Here is a 12,695-nt window from a genome sequence, read left to right as displayed (position 1 = left end):
ACACACACACACACACACACACACACACCCACACACACACACACACACACAACACCACGCAAACAACAACGAAGACACACCGAAACACACACCACCTCCGTACTAAACAAAACCTAATAATAGCCAGAGCTGTGTGTTAGGAGCTGAGCACCCATTTGAGTAACACCAAGCTCACTGTTTCAAACCCTCAGAGTCCTCTCTGACCACCCAGGTCACAGCACACCTCGATTCACTTTACCATGAAAGTTCAACAACAAATATATAAAATAATTTACAAATCAAAAATGTCGTCACTAAAAAAGCTGAGGAGCACCCTTGGTGTGCCGCAGCGTATTAATAGGATATAGATACTTAACAATGAGTGAGAGTAGTGCCCATGAACCTCCTAGCCACTACTCCCAAAAGGAAATTAGAGAGCCAAATGTGATCTAATGCCGGCAGATAGTCTACATCTCGCACAGAACATCTCTTACCACGGCCTATTGGTTCTAGACCCCACTATTTGCTCCAATATATAGTATCCATATACTCTCCTGAAAACAAAAACTCAACCGCATCTTCAAACTACTAATATGTGCACGATAACACCAATATACGACCAATATAACTGAACCATACAATTTTTACAAGAACGAGACACAATTTTTCATATGAACATTAGCAGAACAACGCAAGCTCTATCTGCCCGGAACCCGGACCCATCTCATCCTTCTTTAGACGTCCTGACTCCAACCCATCTGCCGTTTAGTTGTGCTCATATAGAAGAATGCACGACCGTGACCAGGCTGAGAGATAGGCTTGAATGCTCCGAACGGCTATGATATTCATAATTGGACAATCCGACACAAACATTCAAAGCCAGCATCCTTACCTCATACTGTCCAGACTGATAAAAAGCACTAAACACAATCCTGCTAGATTGGTATATAATTGCCGAATAGATTCACTACTGTCCTTGCCACTAAGTAACCCTCTGAAATTTCTGCAAGATGATTAGTTCGTCTCAGGAATTTGCCACTCAAGAGCTTCCATCAAACCTCTAGGCATAAGCCATGTACACGATTGGTGAATAGCTTACCTCGTATGAGATGGCTATACTTATTGAGATAGCCTTACTTATTGGTAGATAGCCTTACTTATTGGGTAAGATAGCCTGCTATACATTATTGGTCAGATAGCCTTTACTTATCCTGCGTAGAGTCCTTGTACGGTGATGTGTGACTAGCAATTCCACACAAAAAGCCAGGCACTTCACGACTGTCTTTTTGTGCTTGGATCATGTTAGTTTGTTGGTGATGTGGACACCAAGGAACTTGAAGCTCTCAACCTGCTCCACTGCAGCCCCGTCGATGAGAATGGGGGCGTGCTCGGTCCTCCTTTTCCTGCAGTCCACAATCATATTCTTTGTCTTGATCACGTTGAGGGAGAGGTTGTTGTCCTGGCACCACACGGCCAGGTCTCTGACCTCCTCTCTATATGCTGTCTCATTGTTGTCGGTGATCAGGCCTACCACTGTTATGTCATCGGCAAATTTAATGATGGTGATGGAGTCGTGCCTGGCCATGCAGCCATGAGTGAACAGGGAGTACAGGAGGGGACTGAGCACGCACCCCTGAGGGGCCCCTGTGTTGAGGATCAGCGTGGCGGATATGTTGTTACCTTCCCTTACCACCTGGGGTGGCTAGTCAGGAAGTCCAGGATCCAGTTGCAGAGGGAGGTGTTTAGTCCCAGGGTCCTTAGCTTAGTGATGAGCCTTGAGGGGCACTATGATGTTCAACGCTGCGCTGTAGTCAATGAATAGCATTTTCACATAGGTGTTCCTTTTGTCCAGGTGGGAAAGGGCAGTGTGGAGTGCAATAGAGACTGCATCATCTGTGGATCTGTTTGGGCGGTGTGCAAATTGGAGTGGATCTAGGGTTTCTGGGATGATGGTGTTGATATGAGCCATGACCAGCCTTTCAAAACACTTCATGGCTACAGACATGAGTGCTACGGGTCGATAGTCATTTAGGCAGGTTACCTTAGTGTTATTGGGCACAGGCACTATGGTGGTCTGCTTAAAACATGTTGGTATAACAGACTCGGACAGGGAGAKGTTGAAAATGTCAGTGAKGACACTTGCCAGTTGGTCAGCGCATGCTCGCAGTACATGTCCTGGTAATCCGCCTGGCCCTGCAGCCTTGTGAATGTTGACCTGTCTAAAGGTCTTTCTCACATTGGCTGTGGAGAGCGTGATCACACAYTCRTCCGGTACAGCTGGTGCTCTCATGCGTGTTTCAGTGTTATTTGCCTCAAAGCGAGCATAGAAGTAGTTTAGCTCGTCTGGTAGGCTGGTGTCACTGGGAAGCTTTCGGCTGTGCTTCCCTTTGTGGTCTGTAATGGTTTGCAAGCCCTGCCACATCCGACGAGCGTCGGAGCGGTGTAGTACAACTCAATCTTAGTCCTGTATTGATGCTTTGCCTGTTTGATGGTTCGTCGGCGGGCATAGCGGGATTTCTTATAAGCCTCCGGGTTAGAGACCCACTCCTTGAAAGCGGATGCTGCCTGTAATCCATGGCTTCTGGTTGGGGTATGTACGTACGGTCACTGTGGGGATGACATCATCGATGCACTTATTGATGAAGCCAATGACAGATGTGGTGTACTCCTCAGTGCCATTGGAGGAATCCTGGAACATATTCCAGTCTGTGCTAGCAAAGCAGTCCTGTAGCTTAGCATCTGCTTCATCTGACCACTTTTTTATTGATCTAGTAACTGGTGTTTCCTGCTTTAATTTTTGCTTGTAAGCAGTAATCAGGAGGATGGAATTATGGTCAGATTTGCCAAATGGATGGCGAGGGAGAGCTTTGTATGAGTCTCTGTGTATGGAGTGTAGGTGGTCCAGAGTTATTTTCCCTCTGGTTGCACATTTAACATGCTGATAGAAATGTAATAAAACTGATTTTAAAGTTCCCGGCTATTAGGAGTGCCGCCTCTGGGTGAGTGTTTTCTTGTTTGCTTATGGCGGAATACAGCTCATTCAATGCTCATTCACTGCTTAGTGCCAGCCTCTGACTGTGGTGTTATGTAAACAGCTACAAAGAATACAGATGAAAACTCTCTAGGTAGATAGTGTGGTCTACAGCTTATCATGAGAAACTCTACCTCAGGTGAGCAATAGCTTGAGACTTCCTTAGATATCGTGCACCAGCTGTTGTTTACAAAAATACAAAAATGTCCCGTCCTGTCCCGCTGTTCTATCCTGCCGGTACATCATATAACCAGCCAGCTTTATGTTGATGTTGTCGTCGTTCAGCCATAAGCAGAAGATGTTACAGTTTTTAATGTCCCATTGGTAGTTTAATCTTTTCGTAACTCGTCGATTTTATTGTCCAAAGATTGCACATTTGCTAGCAGAATTGAGGGAAGTGGAGGTTTATTAGATCGCCTTCGAATTCTCAGCAGGCAGCCCGCTCTCCGGCCTCTCTTTCTCGGCCTCCTCTTCACGCAGATCACGGGGCTCGGAGCCTGTTCCCGAGGGAGCCGTATATCCTCTGCCTCGGGCTCGTCAGAGTCGTGAAAGAAGAAAAAGGATTCTGCTAGTCCTTGGTGAGTAATTGCAGTCCTGATGTCTAGAAGTTATTTTCGGTCATAAGAAACGGTAGCGGCAACATCATGTACAAAATTTGTAAAAAAATAAGTTACGAACAACGCAGATAAACGAACAAAAAAACACAATCGGTTGGGGGCACATAAAATGTCTGCCTTCTGCTCCGGCACCATTTAGATAGCATTTACTTATTGGTGGATAGCCTTTACTTATTGGTAGATAGCCTTTACTTATACAGATTTGGATTTGGCCTAGCTGTGGCTGGGGCTGAGGCATAAAGCATGTGTCGCTGTGTATGCTAGCATCGTTTATGCAGTGTCCTAGAGGGTGCTATAGGTAGCATTCAGATTAGTCAGCAGCGATGGTGGCCAGCACATGGCTTTGTCCTGCCCTGTCCCTCTCTCTCCGACCTGTCAGCCAAAAGCTGCTGACTGGGCACACAGCAGCAAGCAGGCATTTCCCCCAGACAATAGCCCATACATGATGCAGCTCTGCTGAATTCTGCATACTCGGACCCAGCAGTCACAGCCACACATAGCATTAGCATTAGCCTASCGTAGCATTGAAGATGAGCCACGTTAATAGCATTCTGCCCGCGAGACATAGTGTCTACGCGAATGAAAATGTCTGGTAGACATGGTCCTAGGCTGAGTTCTGCTGTTTCACCTTGAGGCCCTAGTTGTGAATTATAACCACCGCTCTCCACTTTCTCTGCTTACCCCCTCAGCTTCTCACACCATTCTCCACTGTAAGCCAAGCAGCCAAATATATTTCACTTAYGAGCCCCGAAAAAACGCATGATATTTTTACAGGTGGTGTGTGTTATATAGGGGGGGGTCCTGGGGGATGGGAAACACATGTTGGGGTGGCAGGGGTTGTTGGGGCCGGCGGGGTAGGGCTGTAGCGCAGGCCAGGCATTCCTACGTTCCCTCATGGCATGCCGTGTGTCTCATCTTTCAAACGGGGCTATCAGAGGGGGGCCGTTCCCGACCAGCACACTCCCAGTCTGGGATGGAATGGCACTAGGGGTGCTGGTAGTGGTGGTGGTGTCTGGGTGGGATGCATACCTCTCCTCTCCCTCTCTTCTCCCATCGGAGCATGCTCTGATACAGAGCTCTGAGGCTTCTCAGACGGGCTGTCTGTCTTGTGACCTTCCAGGAGACGTGCGGTCGGTCATTACGCCGTGTGAGGCATTGTAAGTGCACACGAAGAGTCACAGTCCCTGTTGTAGAGAGAGAGAGACACTGTGTGCAGCTTGATGTCATATTTTGGTATTGGAAGTCTATCAGTTTTTCGGGGGGATTTTGCAACCTGCCTGTGGAGAAAGCGAGGGGAAACATTGGCAGCCTTGCATCCTGCGTTCTCGCTGGATGCTCTCTCTCTCTTGACACMGTTCCCCTGCAGGCTCCTCCAGGAAAGAATTCATACATTTTCACCCTCCCCCTAAAAAAAAAACTAGCGTGAAAAAAGCTGATATTGAGCCAGCTTGAGCCTCAGCTTGTCTCTTGCCCTATTTCACGCTCAACTTGTCTTACTGTTATTTATCTAATTATGTCATTACGGTGTCGGACATCTTGGCTASCACACGAAACCCAGAGTGACAATGCATTGCTACTGTTGTCGATCGTTCTTTTAGATMAGGTTTCTTGAGTAGTGCACTCACTCAACTTGGTCCTTGCCTATTCTACTAAGCTACCACTAAGCTACTGGCCATTGCTGCTTGAGGCTAGATTGTCCTTTTGTTATACATTCTCTGGGGTTGAAAGGTCAAGGAGAGGCTGTCCTTCTGGCATTCTTACACAGACCTATCAGAGATGAGAACTGGAGCATAGAGACAAGGGCTGCTGCACAGTAGGCATGGCAGATCAATCCTCTGGAACATGGAGGAGCCAAATGAATCCAGGGCCAAACTCAAACTGGCCAGAGAGAGGACCAATCCTGACTAGCTCTGATGAAATGGCCCTGGTGTGATATAAACACTGTATGGTTTGGCAATCTTTAACAATTGTTCTGATGTAAGGGTAGACTTGGCCACCATTAATTTGAGTTTAGTTACAAATATAATGCGTATAAGGATTCAAATGTGTCTAATAACACAAACTGCAAACCTGACAACAGTTGTAGCCTACTTACACTGTAATTACACTATACCTATCTACATATGTAGCTACAGTACCAGGTAAATACTGTACGTAGYTTTTTTMGACACTTCATGTAAAGTGGGACCATATGACATTCACTGTGTGTTAATGTGTTTTATTGTGTTTGACTGTGTGAATATGTGGCCGCACATTTTTGTGGCCTGAATATCTGGAATCAATTAGCCAGGCATGCGCTTGAGAAACATTGTCAACAATAGGCCTGCAGCATATTATCGCCCGACATCAATATTTTCTTTGCTCAATGACCCTTGTTACAATTTCTATCTTCCTGTTTCATAAGATAAATGGAATTACCTCGTGTGGTGATCGGTGACTGTTCATGTGCACCCTTATTTCCCCACAAAGATATCAAAATGAGAAAGTGTGAGGTGGACCTTCTACAGAATTATCCCTGGTATCTATTTTATAAGTCAATACTTTCTTTAAGGTGTTGGTCATATATTTTCTGTTTTTCTTAAGTCAAAGAACTTGTGTGGGTTGTGATAAGTCGTGCTGTTGCCAATGAATCAGCGATTTGTGTGGTCGTCATTTTTTGGGCTTCATTCCACCTATTGAGTCCTCTGCACGAGGTGATACTTTCTTTGCTACAGTATTTGTGGTGATGTGAACTAATTAAACGGACCTAATTCAGCTATAGTCCAGCAATTAACCATACACATACACTATTGCATATACAGTATGACTAGGAGTTTATCCAGGAACGAATGTGTGTAGGAAAGCTGATCTGCACATGCTCTGAATTCCTCAGGTATGAAAGCATAGACGCATACATATGTTTCCTCTTTAGTAAAATGCTTGACAGGCAGGAATTAGATATTACAACTGTCAATGGGACGGGAGGATGAAATCCAGATTTCTCTTTCTCTCTCTTTCTCACTCGCTCTCTCTGTGTATGTGTGTGTGCGCGCGTTTCAAGTTTCACGTTTTATTCGTCACGTGCAGTGAAAAAAAGAATATATCCCAAATACCTCCTCCCTAACACACTACAGAAAGGAATCATGATTTCCTTCTTCTTTCGATGTATTAGGTATTACTGTCTGGTATTCAGTTGAACGAATGCTTTTGCAACATTGGCTTACCTCGTGTGTGTCTGAATTCGACGGAGAGAGAAGGAGTGGGTGGGCGATGTTTGTTCATGCCTGTTTGTGAAATTAAGTTAATAGTTTGTAATTAAGGTAACCAGCGGTGGAAGGAATGCAACCTGGCCTTTCCCATACATCTCATTATGTTTTAAATGCGAAGAGACCCATGGTATCCAAGACCACAAACCTGTAAGGCTGGCTATTTCTTAGAATGATGTCTTCACGGCCAATTGTTTTGTGGGTTTCTTGTTGAACAAGTTAACTAGCTCTCTCTCTCTCCGCCCCTCCCTCCCTCCCTTTCTTCCCCGCTCCCTACCTCTCTTACCCCCCCTCTCTCTTTCTCTCTCTCTCTGGCAGGATGTCTGAGGGGCTGTCACAGCAGGAGAGACTCCAGGCTATAGCGGTAAGGGATGAGATCCTCCTGCCATATGTGGTTCACAACCGTTACACTCTCATGGTCAAAACACTTACTATACAGTATAATGTACACAACGCACTCCGACATTACCGAGCAGCGAAACGATTGCAATTAATATGTTTATATACAGTAGTAGATGGACTGGTTTTGTTTTGATGGATTTGACGGGAGATTTCCTGCTCCACTTTAATTTCCGTCTCGAAGCTTTCCACCAGCGTATCCTCTTTAGTGGCTTTAATCATTAATGCCAACCGACTGGGAAGGAGAAATAAAACCTTTTGATCCATAAGCCCATGGCTTTCAGCGTCTTCCTCCGAAGACACCCCCAACTCTCTCTCTCCTCCCTCTCTCTCGACTCTCTCCCTCCCCTCTCTCTCCACTCTCTCTCTCTTCCATCTCTCTACTCTCTCCCCTCTCTTGACTCCCTCTCTCTCCCCCGCTCTACGTCTCTCCCTTCTACTCTCCATCTCTCCTCCTCTCTTCTATATCTTTTATTTGCACCACGCACACACACACACACACACAACACACACACACACACACACACACACACACACACACCCTATCACACACAACCCTATCACACATACACTCAAACTCCCTCCATTTTGTTCTTTGGTCTTTTGGTTTTAGTAAGCCACAGAGAGGGGTAATGCAGCCTCTAATGCACCAATCGATCAGCAACACACACACCACACACACACACACACACACACACACACACACACACACACACACACACACACACACCACACACACACACCACACACACACACACACACACACACACACATCAATCTCGTTTAAAGATTTTGTCTCATTTCTTTTCTCTGCCCTACCTCTCTATTCTCCATCTCCTCTCCAATTTGTCTCCTCTCAGTCTTTCAATTTCATTCTGTCCCTTTCAATAATGCTGCATGAGAGCAAAACGACAGAAAGACTTAGCCAAGGCCAGTGTTGCAGACTGCACAGTTTAAATGGGCACTGTAAATAACACGAGTGTCAACACTACAGTAATAACACTCACTTCAATACATTTCACACCACTCCCTCCATAATAATGATCAAGTAAGGCAACTTAATACAGTATATTCTCCCACGTGGGAATCAAACCCACAGCTGTAGTGTTGTGAGCTATGTGCTTTAACCAACGCGCGCACCGGGCCAGCATCTTCCTTGTGCCCTTGGTTTCCCTTCTATTGTTGGGACAGTCATATCATCTCCTCCTCTTCACCACGTGTCCACTGCTTTCAGATGAAGCTCGTGCTGATGTGGCAGATATACTCCTCTCCCATGTACCATGTTGGAGCCAGGCGACAGTGTGGTGTTGTTGTGTGTGGGTGTGTGGGTGTGTGTGTGTGTGTGTGTGTGTGTGTGTGTGTGTGTGTGTGTGTGTGTGTGTGTGTGTGTGTGTGTGTGTGTGTGTGTGTGTGTGTGCTGTGTGGGTGTGTGATCTGCAGGTCTTCTCATAGGGCCACAGATAGTGAAGTGAACCTTTTTCCTTGATAAACAGAGGGATGTGGCATGCCCTCAGCCGACTAGGGTGATTGCTATTTACAGCATAGAAAGAGAACAATCCCAAATCAACCCCTAGCCCCTACCACTATGCCCCGACAAAGGCCTGAGTTTAGGGGCGAGTGGATTCTCTCGGATTGGACTCTAGTTGGCAGGGTTGTGTATTGTATTTCTGTGGAGCTGGCGTCTCTGAGGGGCAGGGCAGAGAGGAAGTCATGCCCAGTATGACCAGACCTTTAAAAAAGAATACCCTGTCACAATGAGAAATGCACGGCCCATTGTGTCCGTGTGCGCGTGCGTCCCTGTGTGTCTGTGTGTGTGTTTGCATGCATGTGTTCATGTGCGTGCATCGATTTTTGCGAGGTTGAATATGAAGTATAAGTCGTGTTAGGGCATAAGAGAGGTTCAAGTTAAAGTCACGCCACGTGTTCCTATAACCTCAAATCAACCATTTCTATAAAACCTTCTCTATTCTCAACATAGAGCACATGTTGATTTAGATTAGACATCTTATTAGCGCAATACGAAGTTCAGCCTAGAAAATATCCAAATGATAAGCCCCCTTGAAGGAGGGGCTCATCACTGTCAGTGATGTGTACACTGAGGGAACTTGAAGCTTTTCACTTTCTCCGCTGCGGTCCCGTCGATGTGGATAGGGGCGTGCTCCCTCTGCTGTTTCCTAAAGTCCACGATCAGCTTCTTTGTTTTGTTGAGGGAGAGGTTCTTTTCCTGGCACCACTCCGCCAGGGCCCTCACCTCCTCCCTGTAGGCTCTCTCGTCATTGTTGGTAATCAGGCCTACTACTGTTGTGTCGTCAGCAAACTTGATGATTGAGTTGGAGGCGTGCGTGGCCATACAGTCATGGGTGAACAGGTAGTACAGGAGGGGGCTGAGCACGCACCCTTGTGGGGCCCCTGTGTTGAGGATCAGCAAAGTGGAGATGTTGTTTCCTAACTTCACCACCAGGGGATGGCCCTTCAGGAAGTCCAGGACCCAGTTGCACAGGGCGGGGTTCAGACCTAGGGCCCCAAGCTTAATAGTCAATGACATAGCACATGCCAAAGTCTGTAATTGTTGCAGTTAAGAGCTCTTTAGCAGGAGAGTGTATATGGTTTCCTCTGTACTTAGTAGGGGGAAATGGCCTGGTGAAGCTTATCTCTGTATATTTGGCCCATGCAGGAATCAAACTCACCATCATGTTGTTGCTAGCACTTTGCTACAACTTAGGAACCTTCAGGGCTCCATAATCTATCCATCCGTACTATTTACTGTTGGTGTGCATTTCATCTCTTCTCCCCACATACTGACTGTGTTTTTCCTATGCTTCAACAGGAGAAGAGGAAGAGGCAGACAGAGATTGAGAATAAGAAGAGGCAGCTGGAAGATGACAGGAGACAGCTCTCTCACCTCAAGGTAAGAAGGGGGACAGGATGGGACACTGGGGGAACACTGAGGGGTGGATGGGACACTGAGCATCCAGCTGTTGGGTACAGTTATTTTGGTTTCACAGTACAACAGGATTGGGTGCAGGAGTGTTGGAAAGTACAAGTATTTTTCACTTTGAAGAGTGCAGTAGTGCCAACGTTGTCACGGCAACCCCTCCGAGAATTTGGAAAATGTCTTAGCCGTCCGAATCGCTATCTCTTATATCACTTTCATCTCAGACATTTGTGTGTGGTTGTCCTATGGTTGTTTTGCATACAACCTTCCCACAACTATCTGGGAATGGTGCAGGATAGTTTTGGAACATTCTCAGCATATTTAAGGATATTCAGCATATTCATTACTTTAACGGAACGTTTCCTAAAAGTTCAAACATGGTTACATTTAATTCAATTTTTGGTAATGTTCTATGAACGTTCTTCAACTGGTTTGACACTGGGAATGTTCTCAAATAGTTCAGAGAATATTAAGAAACAACGTTCTTCTGTGAGAATTTCAGTACTTCYGCYTAACGTTTCCTACAGGTTTCCTCATGGTTCTATTTAAAGTCARGTTCTCAGATTATTAAGAAAGCTTTCCAAAAAAAACACAAGAAAACAATAGTGACATTCAAAGAAAGTTCTAAGAATGTTATTTAAAAACAATTCCATTCTCATTGTCAAAAAAACTCTCTCTATCCTCTATCTCAGTGGTCACCGACTTTTTCTGAGTCAAGATTACTTTATGAGTCAAAATGCAAGCCGAGATCTACCGCAACTTAAAAAACATAAGCCTATGCAACATTAACCAATTAAAAACAGTTATGWAGCAATGAGGCTTGTGCAGTAGGCTATAGGCCCAATACATTATCACTGCATATTGGCTATGCTTGAATTGRCCTGCCAGTGTTGTTATTCTCAGACCATTTAGAAATTATATATATAAAAATAGGTATATGATTACGCTGGTAATAGATAATTTGGGGGGGGGGGAGACTGATGGCATGCATCTGATGGTCAGTCTGAGGGGGGGGGAGCAGCGGTGAGGCTGCCTCTCACCAGACTCACCGTCCCTCCGCTCTCCCTCCCTCCGCTGAGAAAAGGGGACACAGTCTTCCAGCTGATGGTGAAACTGAAGTCGCACTGCATTATTTCTGCCCCATGCACCAATTCATGCTGTTACTCCTATGACCAGCGAAAGGGAAATATTCCACGATATTGAAAAAGACACAAGCCACTAATAATAACAACTCAAACTTATCAGCACACTTTGCTATACTCATTCATTGCAGCTGCAGTGCTGGTTGTAGTGTGAGTGGACGTAGGGAGAACGGGCATTTTATGGCTTATAAAAGTGTTGACAGTGCTGAATAACAACTTAAACATGAACTCACTTATAAAAACAGCATCTCTTTGCGTGTTTCTCTAGTCATGGTTTTAAAAGTTTTGAAATCTCACAGTATCAACTTTGATGTGCGTTCGAGGATTATWTTTTACAGTCTATGGCTCGGGGAAGCTGTGTAGACACGGTGATCTGAGCTATCTGATTCGCCAGCGGTAGGCATATACTGTAGGTGCACTTGATTTGCACTCTGGGCCTGCCGGGTAGGCAGAACACTTTGCTAGGGCTGCTGAGTCAAGCGCACCTACAACCAACAACGCGAAACAGTCTAAAATAAACTGCTTTGTATGAGTTAAAAATCATAGCATGCAAACCCCATCCTGGTGGCCCAGTGGACAACTTCCATGGATAGAGAACAGAAGACCACTGACGCTGTGCCACAATAAATAAATAAAAAGACATGTGTTTGCATGATTAATGTCTAAGTAAATTAATTTCCATGTGTCCTATCTGTGCTTGGTGTTAACAGTTAAACTAAGCTAGCAGTGTTATTAAAACATTCAGTAAAAGTTTTAAGGAAGTTATTAAAAAAACTCCAAATAACCTTTACATTTCATTCAAAACATTTACAGCATTTAGAGAATGTTTTCAGAGCGCTATTTTGCCATTTTAATTACCTTCAAATAACGTCAGTTCTCATAACGTTAATAAAACCTCCCAGGAAAACTTTCAGGGAACCATAGTAAAACATTCTCAGAACCTCCCTGCAACCTAAAAAGTTCCAGAACAGGCAAAATGTTCACTTCCGTTCTCAGAACGTTTAAAAAACATTCAGTTTTACCGGACAGGAAAATGATGGCTTCGTTCCCAGAACCAATGAGAAACCAAAATCGTACCTTCCCACAATTTSCAAGGAGTGGTATGGTGTCTTGAGTATGATGGTTTCCTACACCCTTTCCTTTTAATATAAAGTTTATTTATGAGTGCTGCATTGACAAATCAGTTTTTAGGGGGGTAGTTAACCGTGCCAGTAAGGCTTGGCAGTGGTTGTGCAAGGAACTGGGCACCAACTCCTAAAGTCTAGAGGAGTAGAGGGGCCTCTCTATGGAATGAGCACAGCAGGGATCTAGAAGGACTTGGCTGGGGCTGGTAGAATTGAACTCCTG

General features: G+C 45.2%; 1 protein-coding gene across 3 annotated transcripts in view; it reads left to right on the top strand.

Moving 5' to 3' along the window:
* palm1a (paralemmin 1a) overlaps window positions 1–12,695 on the top strand; it is a 75,859-nt gene that overhangs the window by 34,265 nt on the left and 28,899 nt on the right. For all 3 annotated transcript variants that reach the window (XM_070447500.1, XM_024003920.2, XM_070447499.1), the window contains exons 2-3: window positions 7,191–7,236; window positions 10,099–10,179. In XM_070447500.1, the coding sequence (XP_070303601.1) occupies window positions 7,191–7,236; window positions 10,099–10,179 (127 nt within the window). The remainder of the gene's footprint in view (window positions 1–7,190; window positions 7,237–10,098; window positions 10,180–12,695) is intronic.

The sequence above is a fragment of the Salvelinus sp. IW2-2015 genome, linkage group LG16, assembly GCF_002910315.2.
Source record: "Salvelinus sp. IW2-2015 linkage group LG16, ASM291031v2, whole genome shotgun sequence".
In the NCBI taxonomy this organism is placed as follows: domain Eukaryota; kingdom Metazoa; phylum Chordata; class Actinopteri; order Salmoniformes; family Salmonidae; genus Salvelinus; species Salvelinus sp. IW2-2015.
This window is presented reverse-complemented; position numbering and strand designations above follow the sequence as displayed.